This window comes from Onychostruthus taczanowskii, unplaced genomic scaffold, assembly GCF_017590055.1.
Source record: "Onychostruthus taczanowskii isolate IOZ18803 unplaced genomic scaffold, ASM1759005v1 scaffold5, whole genome shotgun sequence".
Classification (NCBI taxonomy): domain Eukaryota; kingdom Metazoa; phylum Chordata; class Aves; order Passeriformes; family Passeridae; genus Onychostruthus; species Onychostruthus taczanowskii.
This window is the reverse complement of record NW_024502568.1, coordinates 2,216,216-2,239,400: the sequence shown is the minus strand read 5'-3', so window position 1 is coordinate 2,239,400 and position 23,185 is coordinate 2,216,216. Positions and strand designations below refer to the sequence as shown.

Genomic DNA, 23,185 nt, shown 5'->3' with positions numbered 1-23,185 from the left:
ACTGAGTTCACTGTCTGGCAAGGAGAGTGATTTTTACACGTTGTCTTATTTGTCTTCATATCAGTGTCTTCCAGGAGGGTTAAACATAGTTTTCTCTGAGAGGTTTTGGTCACTCTTTTGTCTGTGAAAGTTGGTGTGGAGATGCCTTTGCAGGGAGCACTGATGGAGAACTAGACTACCAGGTGTTTTGAAACAATAATTTATTATAAACATGCTTATTGGTTTCCTTACTTTTTGGGGGGGCACAGTCTTCATGAGGACCTTTGTATGTGTGGATGTTCTTATGATAATGTGCTTCTTTGTTGCCTTTGAGCAGAGGATGCCAACAGACAAGAGTCCCCTGCCAGATAGTATCCAAGAGCCAGAGTCTGCCACTACTTCAAGCAATGATTACCTGCATAATGCTGAGGACTTGGGAACTGAGCAGGAAAATGGCATTTGTGACAATGGTGTGGGTAATAGTATGGGAGTACCCAACGCTGACTGCCAGGCTTCCACTTCCATGGCTGTTCCTTTGGAGGTGCCCAGAAGAGGACATCCCCTTTTACAGATCGACAGGCAGCAGATTCAGTCTGTCTCATGTAGTGCACATGCTGCTGAGCTCAAAGATTTAGGAGTTGATGTCTATGACCAGGATGTGTTGGAGCAAGGAGTTCTTCAGCAAGTAGATAATGCAATTAACGAAGCGACTAAAGCAGCAAAAATTGCTAATGCATCAAAAGAGTATGAGTCAGTACTGGAGGATTTGAGGTAAATTGTGTTTTTTCGTACCTTTTTTTTTCTGCTACTGACAGTTTAATGAGACTTGGTGTCTCATGTTTTTAAAATCTTAAAGAGGAAAAGCTGTTTTGAAAGTGCTTGATCACGCGTGCTCTTTGGAGTCACCTTTTAGAAATGAAGAAAATATTTTTCACATTGGATAATGCTTCATTGCTCTTATTTGACTAATCTAGTCATGCATCAAGGCAGCAGCGTAGAGTGCACCTTTTTCTGCTTTGTCTCGTACCTCACCAAGATGCATCTGTTTTCTGGGCAGTGGAGAGTGGCATTATACTCTGTTATTCAAAGTTACAGTCAGAAAAAGTGTCACTTCCTCAGTTCTGTATGTTTTGTGGGATTGTCCCCTTCGAGTTACACTCCTTCTGTAGCTTGGATGACTCCATCTCATGAATGTCCTACAACCAAAACAGCCTCATCACAAGTGTTTGTAAGGAGTGTTTAATGATACCTTGAAGGAATCAAATGCATAAGTAACATTGATACTATTGATAGTAGAAGACTTTGAGGAATAGGAGCCAGTAATCTTTCAAATTTTCATCTCCCTTTCTGTTTCTAGTCTCATTGTAGAGTTACTTTGTGAACTATTGCAAGGTAAATTATTCTACCTGTGTATGTTTCACTGTATTGCATTAACGGTATTTTTTTAGTGCTCAAGAGTTCTATAGGTCTCAATTATATGTCCTTCATTAATTTTCTAGCTTGGGTTTGGAGATGTGAAGTTAAATAAGTTGGCAGCACTGAAATCTAATTTCAAGTGTTGTGGAGCAGAAGAACATAATAAGTAAGGTGTTTTTGAGAGAAAGAATGGAGCAGCATAACCATTACAATTAGAGCACGTGGTTATTGAAAGAGTGATGCACAGCACTGTTAATTAGTTTATGTTTTCCCATTTTTCTTTCAGAAGCATCCTATGATTTTTCTTATCCCTCTGTTTTCACCTTTCATGCCAAGTCATAAAACAAGATTTGCATGAGGGACTGCAAATGGTTTATGCAGATTTGCAGAATCTTGTCTGCATAAAATGTAATGTGAGAATCTGAAAGTTAATTTTTGAGAAAATTAACAGGTGTAGCTGACTTTGAGCAGAGGGAGTAACAGAACTTACACATGAGTAAAGGACGATGGAATTGCTTAAAATCCTGTAGCACTGTGAATGCATGACTAGAGAAAATATGAGGCAAGAAGTGGTTTCTGAGTAGTTGGCAGAGTTCACGGTAGCAGCTGCATGATTCTATAATGTACACACAAATTTAAGTGTGAAAAAGGAGAAATATAAAAATGTTTGGAGTTAAATCCAGTTTAAATTCCAAAGTCCTGTTAGTTAAAGTTTTGTGGAAGAAAAGAGTGCCAAGGAAGCAAGAGCCAAAATTAGGAGATGTGCAGAAGGATGGTGTACTGCAAAGCAGCACAACTGGAAAGTGAGAATGGGGATGTTTCAAAAATGTTAAAAGAGAATGGAGAAGTGAGGATGGCAGTAATTGCTGGGGAGCTAGTGGAATATCCTAGGAAGGATAACAGTGGTAGAATTCAGATTAGAGCTGGAAGTAAGTGTGGCCCAAAATCTTCTTCCCTGGCAACAGAGGAGCCTTCCTTTTTGCTTTTCTTTGCATACAGGGGGAATAATGGCTGCTTTGCAGGTCTTGTGAACAGTTGTATTTGACTTTTTTCATAATGCTTTGAGATTCTAATTTGTCGATCCTTATAAATTATTCTGATATATGAATTAACAAACCTAGGTTTCTTGCTTTTGATGGTGGGGCACTTCCTTCTTCCTTGCAAATGAATTCAACTGCAGAAGCATACTAGGTTGTAGCATGTAGTTCTACTTGAATTTCATATTTTATATGGAAACATGAAAAATGGTAGTGCATGAGTAGGAGAAGTTTAATGTTGACGTGCTGTTCATTCTTTGAACTAGTCTGTCTCGTAAAATTGCATTTTTGTCCTGTAATCTACTTTTTGCATAAAAGCTAAAAAATACAGGTTTCCTTATATACTGGCATCAAACCATTAAAACCATTTTAGAAAATCAAAACATGGGGTTTCCCATTTAGATTTTTGGGTTGTTTTGTTTACCTTGAGTAATGAAAACAACCACTCTTGCTTGTCATCATCAGACTTGTAACTTGAGTATTAATTATTACAGTGGTTGTTCAGTTTAAGTTCTGCTGGAATTTTACTATTAGCAAAATTTAGTTTAAAATTATTTTATGATGTACAACTTTTTAAAGTGTTGATATTTCCAGTGTTTTTTATATATATTGTGCTTATTCAGAACCTTACCTTTAGAGCTTTTTAAGTCTTTTGTTAAATCTCCTGGAATTTTTAAATTGTCAGAATCGAGAGTATGCTTTTTGTCTTTCTAGAATTTACCAGTTCATTGCAATCTTATTATTTTTTTCAGATCATGTACAACATCTCTGAGACATATAAATAAAATTATTGAGGAACTTTCACCTCAAGCTGCTGACAACAAAAATATTAACAGAAAACTAGATTCTGTGAAGCGGCAAAAATATAACAAGGTAATTGCATTACAGTAATTTCCTGTTAGCAATACTGAGTTTGTACTTTGCCTTAAGATTTGGCTTTTGTTATATAATTTTTAATTATATAGTTCAGAGTCCATCTAGAATTGCTGTTCCTTTAATTTGAAATGGTTTCATACTAATTTAAAGTATTTAAAGTGCTGAATTTTTTTTTTTATTCTGTGTTTTGGAGCAAGATATAAAACTGAAGTTCCAGTCTCCCATTTCAGAAGATTCATTTGCATTAATTTTATTAAAACCTTCACAGTAGTATTTGGATAATTGACAGAGCCTTGTTAGGGCATGATTCAGTAGTTTAACTAAATCTCAGGTCTCATGGTTATTCCTTCCCTGAGTTCTTTTCCTTAACCCTCTTTCATTGTCTGTATCTTGTCAGTACACATAGTTTCTCTCTGTGAGCCCCTTTAACTCATTGATTTGTCAGAAACTGCTGCAGCTTTTTTCTGCCAGAGCGGAGAGTTAGGGAATTGTAGGGCAATCCAGCTGGCATCAGGGTAATGTAGGCAATAGACCTTAGCTGTGAATAGGAAAGAGATTTGAAAAAAGAGAAACTTTACTACTCAGGAATGTAGCACCTTGACCAGCTGATTGTCTGCTGGAAGTTCACCCTAATACTTTCTGTAATGATAAACCTTACTGTGAAACTGACTGTCCTTTGCCCTCAGAAGGTCAGTCTTAGGTCATTTGCCACTGACTCATTCACTTGCAGTTTTTTAACCCCGATAACTTCAGAAACCCAGATAATACAGTGCTTATCATTTAGCCAGTTAAGAAAGTGATGGGACAGTACAGAGCAGGGGCAAAGGACTAGAAAAGAGTAGCTGGAAATAGTAGGAAGAAATGCATTAAACCAAACTTACTATTAAAGAATGATGACTATTCTGCCTGTTTTGATATTGCTTGAAGAGATTTGCACACATGTTAGTTGCAGGGGAAGTTCAGACCTCCTTGCAAGTTTCTTGTTAACCATCTTTGAAGTGAAAGAAAAAAATCTCCTTTTGAAAATCATAAGCCATAAAAGTGGTCCTGATAACCTGAATTTTGCAGTGGATTTGATTTTTGCTGAAGTATGTGCCTTTCTACGTAAGGAAATACTTCCAAAGCATGGAGTTACAAATGTGAAGGTTACATTGCCTGTGTCTTTGTTTTACTGGTTAGAATGTTTTGTTTCACAAGGGAAAGTTAGCAACGTCAAGGAATCATAGCATCACAACTAGATACACTGTTGAGGATATTACAATCAGAAAAGAGGTGTAGCAGAAGAATTATTAGCTAAGAATGATTTTCATAGCCATAATAAACATAATCTGTAACATTGATCTTTTGAAGTCATTTAACTTCTTATTTTTTGCTGTTAAATTAACCATGACTACTCCTGAACTAACCATGTACAAACACCTATCAGGATGTTGGACTGATTTACAATTTCAGTTCCTTTTTTACAAAACATTCCAAAACTTCTGAGATGATGAATAAATCTTAGTAAATATTACAGCTGTTATTTGTGGCTTGGTAGTTATGAACCCAGTCTTGCAATCATGAGCAAATCTCTTGGTGTTCTCTGCATCTCAGCATCTGCTTTGATGGACTTCCTTCACTAGACTCATATATAACATATAACATGACCTTAAGAAATGTACATAAAAATGCAGTGTGCACTTGAATTTTGTGTGTGTAAACAGCCTGATCTTACTATACACATATGGTAAGATAATCCCACACCCAAAATTGTGTCTCCTTTGAGTTGGAGCCCTACACTACTATGGTGACACTTTTTTTGCACTTTTTTTCTCAAGTGTGATACTGTAAATATTTGAATATGAGATTGTGCTTTAAAATACTGCAAATGTATTGATTTAAGTGTTGTTTAAAAGGTTAACAAATTTATAAAGCAGACTAAAAATTAAATTACATAATTCTTGTTGAAGGAGCAACAGCTGAAGAAGATAAAAGCAAAGCAAAAACGTCTTCAAGGAATACTTGGTTTAACAGACTTTGCTGATGAAGCAAATGAGATTGAATATGAGGAAGATGAAGGTATGTGTAGGAAAAGGCTGAAAGTTCTGTTCTACTTTGTAATGCCTTTTTTTTTATCTGAATTTATTTTGTAAGATTTTTGCCAGTAAGGAAATGAATTTCAGTGGTTGGCTTTCAAAGAGAGTTAAGAATACTTACTCTGTACACCTGCAGATTTGCAAATCTTGGCATATACATGTGGGAAGATTTAAAAAATGGATGTTAATCTGTGTTCAGCTGTGTAGGGATGGCTGAGGCACATTTAGAGTATTGGGCTTAATAAATTGGAAATCCTAACATTTTTTTTCACAGCTAATTTGATAAAGATGAGTAACATCATGATTGAATTACATTTTATATGCTGGATGCTATCAATCAGCATTTACAAAATTGGTTTTTCTTACTGTTGGGAAGTATCACTAGAAATGGAGGAGGGAAATGCTCTTCTTTTCAAGCTGCAGTGTGATTTTTAAAATTAAAAGTAAGTTTTCTTCCAGAATATATGTTGCCTCAGTGTTTTGCTAGGTGTTCTTTCTCTCTGCTCTCTGCAAACTAAGCTTGGCCACAGTCAATAAACTGCCGTATTCTGCAGGACAAGTTTGGGTCCCATTGGTGTCTGTGCATCACCTTTGGGTTATGTGGTTATTTGCAGAGGTGAAAAAACTCTTTGTGCTCTTTGACCCTTGCACATGTGGCTGGAGTAGATTCCTGTCTTGTACAGCTCATGCTTCTTTCCTGATTCAACAACACTTAAAGGAGTCAAAGGCTCAGCTAACTTTTCTCAGTAGAAAAGCATCTTAAATCCTATTTTCGTTGGAGGGCTCATGCAGCAAAACTCATGCATCCAGTGTGTTGAAATGTAACTAAGAAGTGAGTGGAGCCCAACAGAAGAAATGGAGCAGTTCCAGTAGGAAGGGGTGGAGATGGAGAGGTTTTCATGCCTCGTGCACTGTCCTTACTCATTAAACATATTATCAATACAGTGCTTTAAAATAGTGCTTTAAATTTAAAGTGCTTTAAATTTAAAACTGTGCAGGCAATCCTCATAGACTTATTTTGAAATTCTGGGTCCTAATAATAGATTTCAGGGCAGAATTCTACTTCAGCTTCCTGAATTCAAGAGCTTTTCTTTCTCTTTGGTTTGTAACACCAGTTACAGTTTGTATATAGTAAGTGCACCTAAAAGTGCTCTTTTATGGCAGAGTGCTGTGCAGCCAATCTGACTTTAAAAGTCATCATCTTCATATTAGTATTGTAGGCTAGGAAGACAGGTTTGGGGTTTTTTGGTTTCATTTTATTGTTTGTTGTTTTCTCATTGGGTTTTTTTTGAAGCATATGATAGGACAATCTGTGTTTTGTGAGATTTTTGTCTGTTGTGGTGTGGTAATCAAAATGTCAAATTTCAAGCTTTTGAGTAGGACTGAAATAATAAAATGAATAATAATAAAATCAAAATGGGTAGTGTTGCTACAGATGGGAACACAGTGGTTTCTTGTTCTGAACATGGTGACATGTTGACAATTGACAACACAGGTGGTACATTAGAGTTCACGTATCATTGGGAATTGTAATTTTTTGGTAGTTTTTGCTGCTGCCTGTTGTTTCAGAAGTATTTGCATTTTGATAGTATGTGTAACACCCTTGTTCCTGTGCTTTAGCTACACAGAAGGTGTTAAAGGCATGCTGTGTGTTCTGACTTTCATTGTAGAACCTGGTCCGTCATCCCTTGGCAGTATGCTTATGCCTGCTCAGGAAACAGAGTGGGCAGAGCTCATCCGAACTGGTCAGATGACTCCATTTGGAACTAAAATACCTCAGAAGCCAGAGAAGAAGGCACGACAGTTAAGGCTAAATGAAGCATCTGATTTTGAGAAGTACTTAGCAGACCAGGCTAAATTGTCATTTGAAAGAAAGAAATTATCCTGTCACAAAGGAGCAAAGAAGAAAGCACAAGCCAAAAATGCTCAGTGTGTGGCTCCTGCAGCTGCCACAAAGGAAAAAAGTGGTAAAGCCCTCTCAAAAACAGATAAGCGTTTAAAAAAACACTTGAGAGAGCTTCAGAAGCATGCCCTTCAGATTCATTCAAAGGCCAGAATTCCAAAGGAAGAGAAATATCTTGGGGCCAAGAAGTGCAGGCATGAACAGGAGGATGATAGTGGGGAGTCTGAGTATGTACCTGATGAGGAGCTCTTTGATCCAGAAGCAGCAGAAGAGGAAGAAGAACAGGCATCTTCTCTTGCTGAGAATGATTCTGATTATGAACTTAAGAGTTTATCAAGAAAAAAAAAACATACGGTGAAGAAGGGTTTTAAAGAAGCTGAAAATGATGCTGACTTTGTTCCAAGCTCTGAGGAAGAGGAGCATACACCAGGGAAGCACAAAGTGAAACGATGGAGAGATGATGGAGATGTGGACTATTATAAACAGAGACTAAGGTTAGTCGTAGACGTTTTTATTAATAATAATAATTAATTAGTATGTTGAACATGCAAAGGGCAATAGCTATAATAGACTGCTAGGGAGTTGAAGTAAGGGAAATGAGGTAGTCAGAAGGATCATAGATAGCCTTCTAGAAGGATTCAAACGTGGAGCTTAATTACAACAAATTTGCTGTTGAACTTTTCTTGTTGTTATAGGTCCATATTTTTTGAATCACCTGTGCTAATCTGTGATTTATGAGTTTTGTATTACCTATGTGTTGGTGATCACGGGCATGTTGTCTCTTTTCTGCTATAAGGGTTGAGCTGCATCCAATAAATTTCAGCTTGTTGATGGCATGTGTACTTTTAATTAGGTTCCTTGGCTGAATGTCCTTCAGGTAGTTTCATAATCATGGAACTTGAAAACAGCTTCTTTAGAGTGAAAGGAAGAACATGTATTAGGACAGTCAGTGAAGGGTGGTTTATGTAGTGATAAAGCCTAGCACAGAAACTTGATTAATGCTTGGGAAGCTCACATTTTCCACTTCTATGGAAATATAAAATCTTACAGATTTAAATGATGCTGTGTCAGAGAAGGAATCGAGAAGTAGAGGTATAAACACCATCTCTCCTGTGGTGAGAGGCTGGGTTCATGTGGAGGAAGAGGTATCTTGTGGTAGCAGAAGTGGTCTCAGTTGTAGAAACTCTCATGTGGAAAGAGCCCAACTTCACTTTCACATCCCAGGTTACAAAGGTAGATTAGGAACTAATATAAGGCAATAGGTTTGCAAACCCAGGATGTTGCTTTTCAAAAGTAAGGCATAGTTTATTGTTCTTGAATAGAAATTTTGGCAAGAGGCTAATCTGAACAATGTCCAAAGGGTCAAAAAAAATATATTTCTGTTGGCTGCATTAACAAATCTAATTGTTCTTAATCAGTAAAATATTTACTGGTTTATTGAATAAAACTGTATTCTTCACATTTAAAGTAGACCAATATTAAATCATTTTTAATTCAGTGTTTTCATCAAGAGTAATTTATTTTGATTGAAAGTTTTAATATGACTCACAGTTTAAATTCATTCAAAAACGTTTTTTAATAACGTTAAGATTGTGACAATTTATCCTTAGCAAAGTCATATCATAGACTACATTTCTTTTGGTTACTGAACTTACAATAAAAGCCTAAATGAATTTTAGAAATATCAATAACTGTAATTGCTACCAAAACACTACATCTCTTAAAAATTTCATAGCTACAGTTATTGTGGCTGTTAAGCTGCAGCTGTCCACATTGATGTTTTTATGCTGACACCCCCAGGTAATCTTCATTATAGGAAATGCCATGAGAAAATAAAATGTAGTGAATTAAGAAACATATTAAGAATGCTGTGGAAATGCTGTCATTTGCTTACATTTATATCTTGTTTCATGTCAGTTTTACTTTTGAATGCAAACGAATGGGTGATATTATGGTATATTTTACCCGTGAGAGAGGCAGAGGAAGTCCTTCAGGATTACTTTATTCTTCTGAACATGTAGTCTTGTGCTTGGCAATGAATTCAATCCTACACTCTTAGAGACTGAAAATGAGTTTCCTTAACATTAAAACTTTTCAGAGATGGGACTTCAAGAGATTGGTCTGTGTCATGGGGAAACTACATTGATGTTGTTAAAGCAGGATAATTAGCTAACTGCATGACTGCAGAGCATCTCTAGAACAAGAGACTGTTGTCAGAATAGGAGCTGTTGTCTGTAGGAAATGTCAGGCAGGAGAGCAGCCTGTCCTTCTAAAGGTTGCTTCCAGAGGTTGGCCTAGTCACTCAAAGCAAGGTGTGAGCAATGGAACATGAAAAAGTAAAATTTAGCTATGCAGAATCAGCTTAGACTGACCGGAATGTCAGGTTTTTTCCCTTGTGTGGATCTTGCCTTTCTTTAGTTACTGTTACTGGAGCCATGTTGCTGTGTAGACATGCAGATGAACAAAGTCTTTTCTGAAAGGTCAATGCCTAAGGTGAATTCATAGCTTCATAGAATAATGAACAGTAGCAGGGAACATCAGGGTTATGGAGAGTAAGGTAAATAGGATACTATCATGCACCTGTGGGTAATTCAAATATTCACTGAAAATTAGTGTGTTGTTGTTCCTAACTATCCGTACTGGCTATTACCAGCTGAACCCAGAGGCTTCCTGTACCATCTGTAGAATGATACAGGAATGTCTCAGAGACTTGATCCCCATCAGCAGGTATATTACCAACAGTGACCATCTTCATCTAGAAGAGTTCAAAACTGGAGCTGGTGGGATCAAAACCTGTTCCCTTCTGCCCAGTGGAATGCTCAGATGTCGTGGTTTAATCCCAGCCAGCAGCCAGGCCCCACACAGCCCCTCACTCACTCCCCTACCAGGGGAGAATCAGAATGGTGAAAGCTGGAAAACTCCTGTGCTGAGAGAAGGCAAAACCACACACACAAGCAAAGCAGAACAAAGAGTTATTTCACTACTTCCCATGGGCAGACAGGTGTTCAGCCATCCCCAGGAGAGCAGGGCCCTATCTCAGACAACTAACTTGGGAAGACAAACTCCGTCACTGCAAACTTCTTTCCCCACTTCTTTCTTCCTTCTTCGTCCCACTTTATGTACTGAGCACGATGCCATCTGGTCTGGAACAGCCCTTTGGTCAGTTGGGGTCACCTGGTCCTGGCTGTGTCTCCCCCCAGCTTCCCTGCCAGCATGGCAGCACAAAAAGGCCTTGGCTTTGTGTGAGCCCTGCTCAGCAATGACAGCAACATGTGTGCAGCACAAATCCAAAACACAGCCCCATACCAGCCACTGTGAAGAAAATTAACTTGCTTCATCCAAAACCTGCACATCAGGTCATGGCACAGTCAGTTTACTTGAAGACTATGGAAAGGATGAAAATGAACCTGTTTTTCAACTTCTTTTACCAAGAAGCACAAAACAATAGTAATCTTGAATGCCTATTAAATATGTAGGAAATAAAACTTTTTTGGTTTTTTTCTCAACAAGAAAACTGCTACTTTTTTTTTATTATTATTCTCAACCTTCGCAGATATGGAAACCACAAAGTATCGAGATTTTGTTTATATTATTTAAAGCTTTCCTTTACGTATATTAAAATGCCAAGCATAAGTATAAAGTAATTTTTTCTGCTTATATGTAGTTAATACGTTACATTATTGACATCAGGATGGTGTCAGTGTAAGGTAATAGCTTGGAGTCATAATAAACCTTAGCACTCTTAAGTGCATTCTTCCCATAGGCAGTTGACAGTATGTATCTGCCTGCTGCTTCAAGGAAGGAATTACAAGTCATATTATGGGAGATCAGTGCTGTATCTATGTTTTCTTGTGTATTGTGTGTAGTTTGTTAGGTACAGTTGTTTGACTTCTATTGCTGTCAAGTGCACAGAGGCAAGGCTGGAAAAGCTGCTTCTTTTCTTGTCTCTTAGTGATATCCAGGCAGTTGAGTAGCAGGAAATTTTGACTATCAGCACACAAAGCAGTTGATTCATAAAGAAAAAAATTGTGTTAAATTAAATTGGTTTTCATAGATCAGTTTTCATGTGCTAGCTTTCTTTGATGTATCTGAGTTACTGAATCTCTCCATGTTTCGAAGTGGTAAGTTAAAAAAGGATTAAATACTACCTTTCCTGAAAGATACTTTCCTAAAGCATTCTTACTGCTCTTTAAAGTGACAAAGCCAGGACACAAATGAAGATATATTTTCTCTCACTCACTGAGTACACCTTTCATTCTAAACTCAAGTGTGCAATTGTCTACATCAGTCTTAATTTACTTATGGAGGCTTGTGGTACTAACTGCATGTATTTCATCTGTTAGGACATACCAATTAAATCCACCCATATAGACCATAAAAAGTTAGATCAGAAAAGCAATACTGAATGCGTCAATTTAGCAAATTGGAATAATCTGTAAGGGATTCTTAGCTGTATAAAATATAAAACATATTGTGCTTCACAAATGAAAACTATATTAAATACTCAGCTTGGTTCCTGACTGCATTTTTACAAAAAAAAAAAAAAAAAAAAAAAAAAAGTGAAATTGTGCTCATTACTGTTTTGGGTGTATAATTTCTTTCTAGGGTATTGCAATAAGTGTGAAATGGGCTTAGTATCTGAATGCACTCTTATATTAAGAAGAAATTTAATTGTATGATATATGGCTTTCATACTTCACTTTCAGGGATAAAATTACGTTTATGTCAGTGACAATGGACAAGATAAGATTTCTCAAAAGTCATGCTTCTGTTTTAAAGAGAATTTGGTAATATAGTAAAACCTGCATTTTCTGATTGTTTAGGCCTACTAATGATGTTTAAGTGATGTATGTGAGGAATAGATTGACCAAATGAGCAGGAAGTTAGTTACTGTGTGTTTAAGTCAGAGATGATGACCACTATTTCTCCCTCCAAAGTGTGACTTCCAGGGAAAGGTACAAGACCAGATTAGCCAACAGACTGGCCTTGTAAATAGTGTTTGTCCTCCCGTGGCTTCAGCCATTTGGATAGTTACACTTTTCTAAGTAAAACAATGATATTTCAGTGTAGACTGTCTTAATGATATATGTTACATTCAGTTCACAGCTTTTCAGAAACTGAATAGCTTCTTCAAACTTTGAAAGTTGTTTGTGATAACAAGTTGTTGCTATTTCTTTAAACTGGTAATTGATGGCTAAAAACCTCTAGACATTAGGCAGAGATGTAGTACTTCAGTGAAGTAACAGAGCAGTAAAAAGGAAATGTAGGGAGGTGAAGTGCCTAAATTCCTGGACAGCTTCGAGTTAATTTGGAGTTTCCTCTTGGTTGTTTCTGGATCACTTTTCCCAATGCACACTAGAGGGCAATCTGCTCCTTCCCAGGGGAGGCTGCCATTCCTGTGCTGGCTGATGGTGATTTTGTGTTGGAGTACAAAATTAACAGCAAATTCTTGTGCAAATTATTGTCCTGCTTGGGTTTAGTATGGATTGTTTACCTACATGTCTCTTTAGAAGCTTTGTAATCTGTAGTTGTTTTGATTTTAGTGTGGTAAGTAGGAATTTCCTTCCTTGGTTTGAGTCCTGTCATAACCCAGTCAGATGAAATAATCAAGTTGTGGCATGTCTCAGTTCCAGTAGCGATGCAGTCTGAAGCAATGACTATCAGCATTTGTCGATTTGAATTTCTTTTTCTGGAACTCAGAACAGTAAGACCCTCTGTGCCTGCTAGCATAACACTCTAGTACTGAAGAAGCATAAATGCATTCTCATGCTATGACTCTACAACGTATCATATCTGGCTGCTAGACTGCGGACCATGAGTGTAATTTTGTAATTTAGCAGACTGCTAGTCTAAGATAGACATTTCCATTCCTGTTAGGATACATTTATAAAAGTGGAAAACACTGACACTTCATATATTTTTAATAAGTTCTTTTTTACTACTTAGCTGAATTAATGATTTCATGTAATGAAATAAGAAAAATCCTATATAAACATTAGCAAATCAGGAGTTTTAAACAGCAAACTGAAGACTTTGTTCATCTGTTTTTTCCCTCCATCATTATTTTTGCTTCTGAAGATATCTTGACTTAAGAGACCAAAATATGCTTCAGTGAAACTGGCTGTCTAAACCTGACCAGCACTCTGTTCTCTTAGTTTTTCAGTGCTTTCATTCTTGGCAGTGATTGGAACTTGTGTGTATTTGGAGATGGTGGTGTTAATTTTCAGTTAATAGAACAATACCAAGTTTGTGACTAGTCCCATAAAGACAGACTTCAAGTATTTTCTCAAAAAGTATTGCTGAAAAGTCCATCTAGAAACCTCACACAATCAGCTTTCTTTCATGAGAAAGAGTGTATGATTGTATTGCTTGGATGTGAAGTGTTGAACTTCTTCCCTGCTCTCTTGCTCCTAACACAAGTGTTCTTAAACAAATCTGCCATGTATGCAGAGACCATTAAGTGGACGTTTGCTTTTGCACTGCATTCAGAATAGTAGCTTATGGATGTTTTTAATGTGTTGTGTACCTTGCCAGTTTCTGTCGGGATTTTGTCAGTTTATCCACCGCATTCAGTGTGCCTGCAGTAAATGGCACTTCCAGGAGAGAATTCCAGCAAACCCCAAATTATCAGTGAAGCACTGTCGGTTGAGTAGTACACAGCCAGCTAGGGTACACTTTACCTTTAGAGGCAGATGGGTTTGGGTCACTGAAACACAAGTTAATAGTTTCCTTCAAATGTTGAAGATCTTATGGCACTTTCTCAGCAGTGGGGGAATGATGGGATAGGAAGGTGATTCTCTAAGCTGCCTGGAGTCCAAATAAGTTGGGAATGCAAACCACAAATCACTCTGTAATTCCAAAACCTCATAAAACTCATTCTCTTAATAATGACTGCATTACAGATTTAGAGCGTGTCACCCTGAAGGTGGAGATGTTTCCAGCTGAGTCTTCTGTATAACATTATACACTGCTTCACTTTTCTCTACAGGAAGGAAGTGAAATTTAAGTGTTCGATTAAATTAATAAGATAGCTTTGGGACACCTAAACGTTATCAGTATCTTGGTGGAGGGGGGATTAAGGGGAGGGAGATTTAGGGGTTTAAAGTTGCCAGGCTTTTTGGTGCTATTAGCTGTTGATTGCATTATATTAGTATTTTTGTCTATAGAAAATCAGAAAATTGTAACTAGCTATAAAACATGTACCTTTTTTGATATACCTTAATATATCAGACATTTCAAGCATTTACTTGCATAATTATCTCCTCTGAAGGACTGCTATTTTAAATCATGACATCAGAGCATGTGGTTTTTTTTGGTTTTTTACTTGATCAAAATTCAGTGTCGTTTTCATGCAGAATCTTTTCCACTCTATAATTGAATGTTGATTCCTTGTGTTACTCCAGGAAGTGGCAAAAAGAACGTTTGAAGGATAAAGAACATCAAACAGCTGAGGAACTTTCTGAAGAAAGTGACGTTGAATTTGAAGAGGGTTTTAAAGTACCAGGATTTCTCTTCAAAAAGCTTTTTAAGTACGTATTGTGTACTTTATTTCAATATTATGCCACTGTATGCTGTTGATAATATTAGTAGTAATAGTCATAGTGAGTTCCAGATGACCTTTTACTTCAGTGAATGATGCCTCAGCTTTTGTTTCAATTGTATCAGTAGGATTCTTTCTTTAAAAAAGATTTCAGGATCAAACTTCAAAGAAATAAACTTACTGTTTATGCACAGAATGCAGTTATGTGAAGGTGGTAACTGGCTGATGTGAGTATTGTAAATGTGTATTAGCTAAACTGTGAATTGAGAAGCTCTCCATTTATTTGTATAAATGCATTCTTTTATTGATATATGCTTGTTCCTAATTCAGCTGTGGAGTGGTAGAATACTTTTACTTTGAAGCATAAGATGATGGTAAGATGTGATAAAAGAAAACAAGAAATATGGTGTTTCTCTGATTGAGTGGAGTGGAATTTTCTACCAGTAGAAATGTGGAGAACTTTTTCTTTAAGTAACTACAGAAAGTCTTTTCAAAGTAACTGTTTGTAATTCATATTATAAAATAATCTTGAACATTTTGCCAGGTAAAATTTTAAAATATAGAGAGTGAATTCTTAATTCCTCTGGTAGATGGAAAACACAATACAACTCATTCTTTAGTTATTTAATGCTTAATTACAGATTTCAACATTTCTGTTTCAGTTTTTTAAAACATAGTTCCCAGTGATGCTTTCAAGTTCATCTCAAAAAAAACCAAAAACAAAACAAAACAAAAAAAAAACCTACAAGTTAGCAGCTAACCAGTTAATATTATCCCTAATCTTTCCCTGAAATTTCATGCAGCATAATGGGCTTGAATTCAGTTTTCTTGGCAACATTTCACACAGCAGGAAAATATTCTCATCTCTTGAAAGCAAACTCTCTTGAAATCTTATTGTAGTAGAAAGCCCTGGATTATAATGGGTGTGTGTGGTATCCCTTCCAAGAGAACCACTTAGTCTTGACCTCAGAGAAATTATTACTGTTGTCCTGTAGTCCTCAGAAGGGAAGCACTGGCTCTGAAATGGGATTGAATTAATGCCTTGGTTGCTGGGACCATGCAGAGCCAATATGTGGTCTCCAGTTGTTTATGAGAAGGTACTGCACAAGTATTCATCTTGAGGACGGATGTGTGGTCTGAACAACCCGAAGGGAGATGAAATAGAGCAGTCACTAAAAATTAATCTTGAAGATGCAAGCCTCACTAATGAAGGGTATCCCTGCAAGCATGAGTCAGTTGGCAAAACTTCTTAAGTGGTTAGAAAGATCAATTGCGATGAATGATTTGTCTGACTTGTAACTTAAATGCTGAAATCTCCAGTGTAGGAAAGCCCATAGTCAATAGGCATTAAACTGTGGAGTTCTGAGCAAGTTCAGTACAAAACAGGGAAGTATATTGACCTAAGGACACGTATAGCATGTACTTTAAGTCATCTTCCTGCGTAGTTAAATTCCAAAGAAGTTAGCTCATGCTGGAAATAGGAGACCCTCAGGTTTATTCCTTGCTAAGCCTGTCAAGGTGGACAGTCTGTTTCTTCCATGCACACTTGTCTGCTCTGCTAAATATTGATCAGGAGTAACGTTGATGCTGCTGTGGAGCAAAATTGAGCAGACCTGCAAACATTGCCTTTTTCTGTCTGCACTAAGCCTGCCAGAACACTCTATGAAAAATAAAAAAACCTTCATCACTATTTGCTTCCAGTGTGTGATTTCCCTGATAAATCTGAAACACAGTTTTGTCTCTGCAACAATGCAGCTGAACTCTGGTATCTGCTGTGGTAAATGTTGAAGGATGCATCATGGCATGGTTCCTCGTGTGAAATACAATACAATGCAGCTATTTTGGAAGGCCAGCAGCGCTTCTATTTACTTCCAGAATATTTTTGGAATTAAAAAAAAAAAAACAAAAATACCCATAAAAATTGATGCAATAAAAGTGTAAGCTTGAAAATAATAATCTTTCCATATAACCACAAAAATGGAGGAGGGTGTGTTCCTTTAACTTTTGAATAGTTAAATTGCATGTTTATATGATCATACAAAGACAGCACCTGCATCTTTCATGTCTTTATATAACCACGGAGCAGAATTTTTCACAAGCTTAATTATCTGCTGTGAAACTTTCTCAGGAGAAGGAATGAGAGGGAGAAATATGTTTATAAATTCATATAATTTTAAAGCTCTGTATATAATCTTAAAAAATAATACAAATTTATATTAGGAAGTTATTGAATGGTTGTCCTCTGAAGAGACATGCTGAACATTTGTCTGGAGGAGCACCTTCTGACTGGAATTAGGGTTATTTTCAATTCTTTAATGTTTTACAGAAGATGTTTTGTCTTCATAAAATGTAGTAATGATAGCATCTTAATCCAATTATAGCTAATCCTGCAAGCCATTTCATAGTTGTTTTATAGATTACTGCATTTTAAGGTGAATTAATTTCTAATAAAAGGGTTTCTTAAGGGCTTCGTGGCATAATGCTTTTGAGACACTAGCAGATAGTGTGATGTCTGAACCATTAGATGTGTTCTTTGATCATCTTTTTTTTACTACTCAAGCCATTTGTTTGTCTCCATTTAGCATTCTCTAAATCCATACCAAACTCATCACAAATTGATTTTTAATAGTACTTTGTAGACACTAGTGTCATTAGCTGTCAGTAGTCCTAAATATTATTTGTTCAAGAATGGAAACAGGATTTTGAAATGCACACAAGAAATCACCTAGAATAAATGACCCCTATTTAAAAAAAGTGTTTTGTTCTTTGCTGTACTCTGCACTCCAGAAATGCATGCCATCAAGAAAATTATCAGTAACCTTTTTCTTCCTGTAAGTTACAAGGCACTGTGGTGCTGAAACATGTTTGATATTTTTTTTAATGTGATATAAAGGTACGGTTTTTCATTTATTTCTTTTCAATTTAACCCCCACGTATGGTATGTTATTCCTACTGGTCTCACTATTTCATATTGTTATAAAAAGGTATGTCCTAAAGTGATTCCCAGCCCAGCATCTTATCTTCACCTTTTTAGCTTGCTGTCATAAATCTTGCTTTATAGTTTGCTTCTTAAGTGGAATGTATTTTACCTTCTTGCATGTACGATTTCCAGTGAAGGACTGGGAGTAGACTGCCCTGATGCTCTCACATAATGCTCTGCTGTATCCCCTGCACTGCAATAGTTTCTATTGCTTAGCCTTGGTTTTTTCTTCATTGAAAGAGACTAAATGTTATTAAATAAATTCATGTTTAAAAAGCATGATTTGGCAGATGTGATCAGTTTTTGTAGTAGAGTATGAAGTCTGTATCCCTTGCAAGTCAACCTTTTCCTTCAGTTCAGGAAGTATGTTCCAAATAATATTATTTACTAGACCCTTTCATCTTGTCTTTTCTGAAAAGATAATGCTTCATAACGAAGTTGCTTTTAGCACTTAAAATATATATGAAATAAAATACCCTCTAATTACAATGACTGTTGGTTTAATTAGAAATGTTTTAGTGTTGCATAAAGAACGAAAGTCACATGTAATGTCTGAGTGCATCAAAAATGTATGACCTAGTAAATACAGCACTCATGTAAAACACACATCCAGCATGTTACAGTAACTGGTATGAGAACCTTGCCAAATGATTAATTCATGAGTACTTTCTGTTATGATCTGTATTATCAAACATTTGCCATCTTCTTTTTCCTTGTTTTAGGTATCAGCAGACAGGTGTTAGGTGGCTTTGGGAATTGCACTGCCAGCAGGCAGGAGGAATTCTGGGAGATGAGATGGGATTGGGCAAGACCATTCAGATAATTGCCTTCTTGGCAGGTCTGAGCTACAGCAATATGAGGACTCGTGGTTCAAATTACAGGCAAGTGCTTCTCTGCAGACTGTCAGTCTGTGGAGCTCAATTAATATTTCATCAGATGTATTACTGGTGGAGGAGGGTCCTGTGAATTATTAATGACATTTCAATTACAATATTCCTTTAATTCTTTTAGTAGGGGACATCAAAGGAAAAATTTTACGAGACAATGGAGCTGTAGGGCAGGAAAAATTAAACATGTAACACTTTTAATGAATTCCAGGCATTGATGCTTCATTTTGCAGATGAGCCACGCTAGATATTTTGGGTCAATACAGTGTCTAAGGTTACCTTCCACAAATGGATTGTTTACAAACTCAATTACATTAATATCAATAGTTTACACAATATGGAATTTTAAATTAGTAATACCTTTTGTTCCATTTATTAAATTTTACATTAAAATATTTGTTCTGGCAAGCCACCAGGTAAATGTTTTACAGGAAGTAGCAAGCTGATTTGCAGTGAAAGTTAGCGTTTCTGATGGGCAGGGAATTATCCAAGCCAAAAATCAGTAGTAAGAGTAAAACCAGTAACTTATGCAGAGGAATTTCCATCTGCTTTTGGTTTTTTGTTGTTGCTGCTTTTCAAAACATATGCTAGTATGACTGGTGTTTCTTATAAGGTATTTTATGTTTTTTTGTTACTGAAAAATGCTTTAAAATTTCTTCCTCATAGGTGGAATTGCTGTCAAGATACTTGTTTGTGTCTTCAGATTTGCAAATGCACAGTAGTAGTAGTACCTGATTTTTCTACTTCTGTTGGCCTGTTTACCTGCTGTAAATAGCTACAGGAAATTTGGCAACTATCATAGTACTGTACTAAACAAAAATAATTACCTTTATATAGAGGTACATTTAAATTATGTTTAGCTTGCATATGAATTGTAAAATAATGCTTTAAAGAGAAAATATTCCTGTTTTCTCTCTGGTTGCTTCCTACTATGGTCTTAATATAAAAATAAACTCCACAGGTCCTTCACTCAGGCCAGCAGAAAGATTTACTTTAATATGGCTGCCTAGTTAAGTATGCTATTGTACAGATTAGTTTATATTCCTTACCCCACTTAGTAGACCACTGAGTTGATGGAAATCCTTCAGGAACATCTCTTGACACTGTTAAATAGTGCAAAACCACGGCAAAAGTTTGAAAAGGCCAAAATCGATTTGCCCACCCAACACATTATCTTACATGCAGTGCTCTTTCTGTGTGTAAGACAATGTGTTGAGTTTCATGTTTTGGCTGGTGCATGTCATTGAGTTCAACATGCCAGTAATTCCATGGGAGGAGACAAGGTTTAATATATTGGTGAAGCTTGCTCTGATTTTATGTGTGTGATGTTGTAAGGCAGACAGTCTAAACAATTGCATCTTTCATAGTCCAGTGTTTTCCTCTCCTGGGCTGAGAAGGCAGCAATACTGATGACCAGTAGTACTGGTTAACTTGTTTCTACTTGAAAGAGTGTAGTCTGATAGGCAGGAGGCTTCCTGGGCAGCCTCTGCAAAGCCAGCACTAAGAGGGGACAAAGCTGTGTGGTCAGCACTGTGGAAACCCACTAGCTTGGGTTTCCTTGCCTTGGTGTGTAACAAAAACCTTTTGCTACAGACTTGCCTTCATTTATTTGAAACATCAGATGAGAAACTGACAGAAAGTTTATACACTGATTATTTACCCATCTGTGCTCTTCAGGATACTGAGACATAAACATAAACAGCTCAATCTCTACTTGAGTGGCAGAGATTAATTTCCATGGTGCTTAGGTAAATAAAAATCCATTGCCCCAGAAAAAGTGTGTTGATCTTGCTGCCCCATTCTCTTTTTGTCACTAGGGTTTAGTTATTGTTTCAGCTTGAAAACATGATTTGTCAGTCCTTGGCAACATTTGGTTATTATGAAACATGTTTTCCTGTGCTAACTTTTTGTGTGTTTAAATATTATAAATATAGCATGAGTACAGTTTGCTTTTTCTTAGTAGTAAGTTGCAGGAATTGGAACTTATGTGCAGTTCCAGTTGCATGCAATTAAATAACAACAAATAAAGGATTCTTGTGAATTTGGGGTTTATAAACCAGAAGCAACAGAAGAAAGAGATTTGGATATATTGACTAAATATGACATTGACCATAAACTATTAGTAAAATGCAGCTGTGAAAAAGGGACAGAATACAATATGGCAATATATTTGGAGCAGGAACGGGGTAATATTATTATCTTGGTACAAGGCAGTAGTAAAACTTTGGTCTTGAATGTTTTAAGTGTCACCTTTGTTCAAGGAAAGCAAATATAAATTGGATAGGCAGCAGAGCAGATCTTGCAGTGTTGCAGTGATTAGGAGAATGAAGGATGCCTCCTAAGTGTAGCAAGCAGAAGTATGTGATTTGTTTTGTTTTGTGGAACAGCTTAGACTGGAAGAAGCTAGATGACTCTTTTATATAAATAAATAAAAGCTCTCAGGAGAATAATAAAATGTTGGCTAGTGGAAAGTGGGTAGAGTCAGACTAGACACAGAAGAATTTTCACACAGCCAAGTAGAGAGGGAGTGGAGTTTCTGAAAATTGATCCAAGGAGGTGTGAACTCTTTGTGTAAGCTGAGGGGGGAAACAAATCTGGATAAACCTTACATGTGAGCTTGTGTGAATACAGACTAGGGGAATAAACAGATGTATTTTGTTACTGCCCATGAAGAGTGAGAAGCTAGTATGTTCTGGGAAAGTTGTCTTTTTTGCTGTAGGTATTTTTAAGAGCAGCAGCAGTGATTATTTAGATCCATAGCAGAGTTGAAGTTATTCTTCATCTCTCCAAGTTCTTACTTCCTTTTGGATTGCAGCGAGTTTTTTAATTAGACCATATAAGCTTGTGTTATAGTATTTGTTCATAATAAGCAATGTCCAGGCTGTTGTTCTGCATATGTATAAGCTTTTAATAAAGAATATTATTTCTTCATGTCAGCAGTTTCTGAAGATGTTAAAGGGTTTGGGATTTTTTTTAAGCAGGGTGTTGCTGGTATCTGAGAAATCCTTTATTGCTATCAGTGTGTGATCTTGAATGTATACTGTGACCTTTTGCATTGTTTGTTTAGTGTCACTTGGATAATACATAGACACAGATCAGTGTATGATAACTGAAGCTATTACTTTGTTTGCAGAGTAATTTTTTTCCATTTTTTAAAGAGCAAATATATTTGAAAAATAACTGCTGGTAACCACTACTTAATATATTTCTTACAGGATTGTTGGTATTTATTTGTGGAAGTAGTATTTTTTTATTTGGCTGGTGTGCAAGGGATTGTTCCCTTCTTAACCTTAAGAGCAGCTCTGAACTTCATATACAGAAAGACTTTGTTTCAGACCTCTGTAGTAATTCTCAGCAACAGCAATATAATTACGAATAAGAAACTTATGAGACAGTTTGAGCCAAGCTCAGATCTCAACATCCAGGGATGATATAGTCTGCCACTTTAGAGTCCTTGTCTTATCAATAAACTGTGGTGATGAGAGTAGAGTATATTACCAACATGAAGCAGAGCACCTGTGTGTAAGTTCATTTGTGAGACTCTAGCTACACATTCTGTATAATAGAAGTAATAAAATAATTGCTTGTTAATGATTTCTTTTCGCTTATAGAAACAGCAGTCACTAAAACCTGATTTGTAATATCAAAGGAGGAAGTTCCCTTATGCGTTATTGTTTGGAGCTTTTCTATCCCTGTTTAGCTTGATAGATGCATCCATTAACTGTTCAATGAGTGGATTCTTTTAGCAGTGCCCTCTTCATCTTCCTTTAAAAAACAGACTTCCAGGAAAACAAATTGCCAATTAATTTCCATAGCTCTCATATTCCACTTAAACCGTAAAGTATGTCATTTTAATATGTGTGTATTTTAATAAGCCACTTAATTCAGATTATTTATTTCACATTAAGGGTTTTTTTTCCTTGAATACTCTATTTTAGGTACCAGGGATTGGGTCCAACAGTGATTGTTTGTCCAGCTACTGTGTTGCATCAGTGGGTAAAGGAATTCCACACTTGGTGGCCTCCATTTAGAGTTGCTGTGCTCCATGAAACTGGTTCTTATACAAAGAGTAAGGTAATGATTGGCATTTGTTTTGCAATTCTTGAGATCTTTTTTTTTTTTTGTCACTAGAAAAAAAAAAAAAAAAAAATCCCCTGTTGCTTAATTGCTTAATGCTTCTGTGTAGGAAAGGGCTTCTTGTGCCCTTTCTCTGAATGTATTAAAAGAACAGAAAGTTCATTGTCTTGTATAGATTTCGTAGTAAACTGGACTAAAACAGGGCTGACATAGAATACCTGTTTATTATGATGAAGACTTGTATTCCCTGAACAAATTAAGCATAGTAACAGGTTTCTTGCTTGAGTTTTCCTTGTGCTGTAGTCCATGCTAGGAGTTTGAGTAGACTGCTTGTACACCAGATGAATGCTTGTAGCACTCGTGAATTCTCTTCTTGCATTTCTTCGCATCACTAGGTCATTGATCTGATACCTAA

The 23,185-nt window shown here is 36.5% G+C and overlaps 1 protein-coding gene across 3 annotated transcripts in view; it reads left to right on the top strand.

The window, feature by feature from the left end:
- Positions 1 to 23,185, top strand: part of ERCC6 (ERCC excision repair 6, chromatin remodeling factor) — a 44,301-nt gene that overhangs the window by 571 nt on the left and 20,545 nt on the right. For 2 of the 3 annotated variants that reach the window (XM_041415756.1, XM_041415757.1), the window contains exons 2-8: positions 317 to 750; positions 3,185 to 3,305; positions 5,258 to 5,366; positions 7,054 to 7,780; positions 14,690 to 14,815; positions 18,529 to 18,687; positions 22,632 to 22,767. In XM_041415756.1, the coding sequence (XP_041271690.1) occupies positions 320 to 750; positions 3,185 to 3,305; positions 5,258 to 5,366; positions 7,054 to 7,780; positions 14,690 to 14,815; positions 18,529 to 18,687; positions 22,632 to 22,767 (1,809 nt within the window). In that variant the 5' untranslated portion in view covers positions 317 to 319. Of the gene's footprint in view, positions 1 to 283; positions 751 to 3,184; positions 3,306 to 5,257; positions 5,367 to 7,053; positions 7,781 to 14,689; positions 14,816 to 18,528; positions 18,688 to 22,631; positions 22,768 to 23,185 lie in introns of those variants that run through there. The other variant, XM_041415755.1, reaches the window with a different exon arrangement.